The sequence below is a fragment of the Tamandua tetradactyla genome, chromosome 8 (assembly GCF_023851605.1).
Source record: "Tamandua tetradactyla isolate mTamTet1 chromosome 8, mTamTet1.pri, whole genome shotgun sequence".
Lineage (NCBI taxonomy): Eukaryota > Metazoa > Chordata > Mammalia > Pilosa > Myrmecophagidae > Tamandua > Tamandua tetradactyla.
Genome location: NC_135334.1, coordinates 14,182,295 through 14,187,285, shown reverse-complemented (window position 1 = coordinate 14,187,285; position 4,991 = coordinate 14,182,295). Strand labels below are relative to the sequence as shown.

Sequence of the window (4,991 nt, the reverse complement as noted above, 5' to 3'; positions counted from 1 at the left end):
CTGAGGGAAATCTTTCCCTAATCTCTAAACAAAAAAACACAAAACAAGATTATACAGAATCCAGCTTTCTATTTCTTTTCTAATGAATAACCATTATTTTATTGTTTCCAAATACACAAGGATGATATAATATCCAATAGGCTTTTGGAAGTAGTACTATCCTGGATATTATTCCATGCCTCATCAAGTAGACTGGTTCCAAACCCCTCAGCTACATCATCACAAGAAATGATCATGATTATTAAAAAAGTGTGATTGAATCTTTATTTGTAGTTAACCCTGTTTGTCCCACCCTAAAATAAAACTTCTCTCAGGTCATGTGCATATTTCAAGTTGGGTATCAAAGCCTTGTCAGTCTCCTCTGTCCTCTAAACATCTTGGTTATGACATTGCTCCCATGGTGACCTCCACACTCCAGCTCATTCTGAAAGAATTCTCCAGAATTTCTCTCTCTTCTTTCAGAAATCTTAGTTTTCCATGCCATTCCTTCCTGGGATGAACATTAGGTTCAAAAACTGAACGCTGAAACATTTTCTTGTGACTTAAACAGGTCCTATAAACAGTTCCTCATCTACAGAACAGGATAAGGAGACTTGGTCTTTAATATGGATTATGGTACACAGTACAGATAAGCAATTAACATTTTTCTTGCAGGAAACAAAAGGGAGAGATCAAGTTTACACATTGCAACAATGAACCACAATAAGAAAATTTTGCCATCATATTTTTGTATTTTAAAAGGAGTAAGCACATCTTTTTGCTTTACAAAGAGGAACCTCTGTCACACAACTGGGCAAACAAATAACCTTGACATCATCTGTAATACTCTAGTCTTTAGTCAAGTATGCCGTTGTGAATTTTTAATCACAATCCCTATGATCACCAGCATTTTTGTGGAGAACAAGGAGTATGCAATGTGGAAAATAACATCTCGTCCACAGATAAATAAACAGAGACAATTTCAGTTCTATTTATGACAACACATCATTTGGTCAATGCAATAAAACAGATGCATTAACAAGAACTTCCTAAAATCTTCATCATTGATGAAGTTTTAGGAACATGGGCAAAGTACAGATCCTTGTTGGTCTTTACACAGGACGAAGGAGAAAGGAAAGAGCCCTAGGGCAATGCATTATAGATTGAGGCCCAAATTACAGAACAAGAACCATTATTAAAGAACCCTAAAATATCTAGGAATATTTACAACTTTACTATGTCCACAATTTTTGTCACCCCTCCTCTGTTTTAATGCAGTTGTAAGTAGTTACATCAGAAAGGGCCCTGATGCCATTGTTCCAGAGAGAGAAAGAAAGAAGAACTGGTCAGACTATATCATACTGCACAGCTCACAGTGGGTGGGAAAGAGAAAGCCAGCAGTTTAGTGGGTTGTGTTACCTCTAGACAGGAATGAAATTAGCCTATTGACTCCATCTGATAAAAAAATAAACAACAGGTGGATTTCACCTTGAGACTGAGAATGACAATGAAGTCAAGGAATAGATCTCTTGTTTATTTTGCAAATTGGAAGAACACAAGATAATAGAATACAAATTCTTCCAAAAATGCATTAGAAGGAAAGATGGAGGGAAGGAAAAGAGGAACAATAAGAGGACGAGGATGAGGGGGCTCAAGAAGATAAGAAAAACAGCAATGGAGGCCAGGACTAAAGCGGCACCACTGGTTCTGCTCTGTTTGTTATTCTCTTCAGGGTTCTCTTCAGAGCAAGTTTGACATCCTTGTTCCTCAGGCTATAGATAAGGGGGTTCAGCATGGGCACTACATTAGTATAAAGCACTGAGAAAAATTTCTCCTGACCCAAAGACCCAGCAGACGATGGCTTAACATAAGCAAGCAGCCCAGATCCATAGAAAAGGCCAACAGTAATTAAGTGGGAGCCACAGGTACCTAAGGCTTTGGACCAGCCCTTAGCTGATGACATGTGAAGGATATTGAAAAGAATCAAAGCATAAGAGATAAAGATAATGGCACTTGATATTATGATAACTGTACCCACAATAATAGAAGCCACAAGCTCATTGGCATAGGTGCTGCTGCAGGAGAGCTGGAGCAGGGGGAAGATGTCACACATATAGTGGTTGATGATGTTGGAATCACAAAACGTCAGCCTGATCATGCACCCAGTTTGAGCCATCGCACCTGCAAACCCCATCATGTATGAAGCAGACATCAGCAGCAAACATACCCGAGGGGACATGGTGACAGTGTACAGCAGGGGCTTACAGATGGCCATATAGCGATCGTAGGCCATGGCTGTCAGCACATAGCACTCAGAATTGACAAAGAAGCAGAAGAAAAATAGTTGGGCCATGCATCCTGCAAAGGAGATATTCCTCTCTGAATTAAAGGTCATGAGTAGTTTGGGGGTAAAGACAAATGAATAACAGAAATCAATGAGTGACAGATTGAAGAGGAAAAAGTACATAGGAGTGTGAAGGTGGGAATTGAGGCAAATAAGATTTGTTAAGCTCAAATTCCCCACTATGGTGACCATATAGTTCACCAAGAACAGAAAAAACAGGGGCAGCTGGAGCTCAGGTTGGTCTGTTAACCCCATCAGGATAAACTCAGTCACAGAAGAGTCATTTTCCCCAGCCATTCACTTCATCAACACACAGTAGGAGCAAGATATAAAGATGTAAAGATCTGGATCTGCTGGTTTACAGAATGAAGTTTGTTCTGAAGACACACAGCAAAGCTTCCAAGTGTCTGAATTACTGAGGAGATTCTCCAGGCCTAAGACTCCAGATTGTCCTTCCATCTTCTCTCTCCCCTGCTCAGCTTGTGTGTCACTGTCTAGGAGAGTGCTGCTCAACCTCTTTTTTATGTCTCAGCATTTCCTCCCTCTGACATGGGTTTCTCTCAGAGTCACCTCGAGTGCTCCCCCAAAATCTGTGACTCTTGTAGTTGTGAGTTTTGGAAGCAATTAGTAAGTCAGGGCTATTTTTTTACCTGAAGACATCATGGATGATGGTCCTTGAAGCCCCTTCGTCCCTACTGTCCTGAGAAGTAAAAAGCTCTCTAGTGATGAAGGAGACACTTCCTAGCCATCAGCACAGGCCTCAATTTTTGATATGCTGCGAGAGATGTTCTGGGAAATGAGCCATGATTTCTACTTGAGAATCTGTCCAAAATGTCTGCTTCACTTGTGAGGAAGAAAACAATGGTATTAGAAGAGTTTCCCAAACAACAAACTGGTTTGGATGGGAATAAACTTCAAATCCTATATATGTGGGGAAACTGAACAGAAGTACAGAAAAATGCCCTCTCCCTCATGATTTTCTTAGAAGTTCAGTGAGTCTCTAGAGGGGACAATTACTGAGCCTGTGTCTACATTCAGCATCACAGACCTACCATTAGATCCCCCGGGACTCAATGTTCTACTCAGCTTAAATTTCACATGATGAATTCCTAATCTCCTGGGCAATGGACTGGTGGTCCCCTTGGTCTCTCACTTCAGTATCCCCTGGATCCTAAGCACAGCTCTAAAGAAGGTCTAGGGGCAGAGTTAGTTGCCATTTCTAGTAGTTTTCTAGAAGACACTGGGATTGCAATAATAAAACATTAGATCATTGCTTCAATACTATATATGTTTGGGTATTTACACTCAATAAGGTGCTGTAATGAATTACTAAAAGAGTGATTCCTCAAGTCAGATTGAGTTTAATGAACACTTTTCCATTCATAACTATGAGATTTGTTGACAAGTTGTAGTCTTCATCTGAAACCTGTATCCTTATTCAAAATGAAGCTAAAACTGAGCTATCACATAGGAATGATTAGGGGATGAAAGGAGTTTCTTTACATAAAGTATTAGGACTATGACTGGCACATAGAAATAGCCTGAAAAATGTTAGCACCCCCTCCCTTTCTCCTCTTCCATATTCATATATATCACAGATCCAGGACCATGGCACTACAGACATATTGGATATGAAAATTCTTTGTTGTGGTGAGCTGTCCATATATTATCTACAATGCACAGCATCACTGGCGTTTACTCATTAGATACCAGTACTACTGCCTCTCCCTCATTATCTCTCAAAACTGAAAATAAACATCTTCTGAGATTCAACATTGACAAAGTATGAGAAACTCAAGTCTGTATGTATAATCTGGACCTCCCCCCGGGTAATTTTTTTGCCTTATAGACACCTCAAAATGAATTGAGCATTTTCTTATAATGCCTACCACGGCTCCTTCTAAAGTCATAGTTGTCTAAACCCTTTTCACCAATATCCAGGCAACTAATTCACAAACTATGTACCATCCTTCTCACTCACTATCTCCATCAAGTTTCCAATTTTTGTTAACTGTAACTCATTTCAATCCTTTTATGGTCCTTTCTTTCACAGTGCTGTTTTGATAGTCTCTATTCAGCTCAGCTTTGTATTTCCAACTTGTGGTCCTATGAAATATGACAATTTGGCCCTTTTTCACCCCCTTCTTTGACTATACACACACACACACACACACACACACACACACACACATACTACCCCCCTTTTCTTTCTGTCCCTCTCCCTATTCCTACATACATAGCTATAACATAGCAAATTAGTTTAGATTGATATTTCTGTGTTCCTTTATTAAGACTATTCAGATAGGAGAATATGATGGGATATTCTCCTATATCCTATCATGTAGGGAATTGTAGGATTTAGTTCATCCTCCAGGGCAGTTAGTAAATAGCCAGGAACTGGTTGACACAATTGTTTGAGGGATTTCAGAGACCAGACACACATCGAACACAAGCCAAGAATGAGTGGAGCTGCTAGACTGCTAAATCCCAGCAAAAAGCTGTGTGTCAATGCTTCCAGGCTGTGCAGGCCAGGGCCTCCCCCAAGACACCACAGGCTGACTCAGAATCTCTTCCTGGGGGGAAACAGAAGCCGTTCTCCTAGTAGCAAGGAAGGGGAACTCAGCAACACACCAACTGTGAATTTGATCAACGAATTCAGCCTGCTGAC

The 4,991-nt window shown here is 40.3% G+C and overlaps 1 protein-coding gene across 1 annotated transcript; it reads right to left on the bottom strand.

Moving 5' to 3' along the window:
* Positions 1-1,666: 1,666 nt before the first annotated feature.
* Positions 1,667-2,629, bottom strand: LOC143644978 (olfactory receptor 8C8-like). The gene is given in 1 exon segment (XM_077114660.1): positions 1,667-2,629. A coding segment is annotated over 1 exon segment (963 nt).
* Between the last annotated feature and the right edge of the window lie 2,362 nt (positions 2,630-4,991).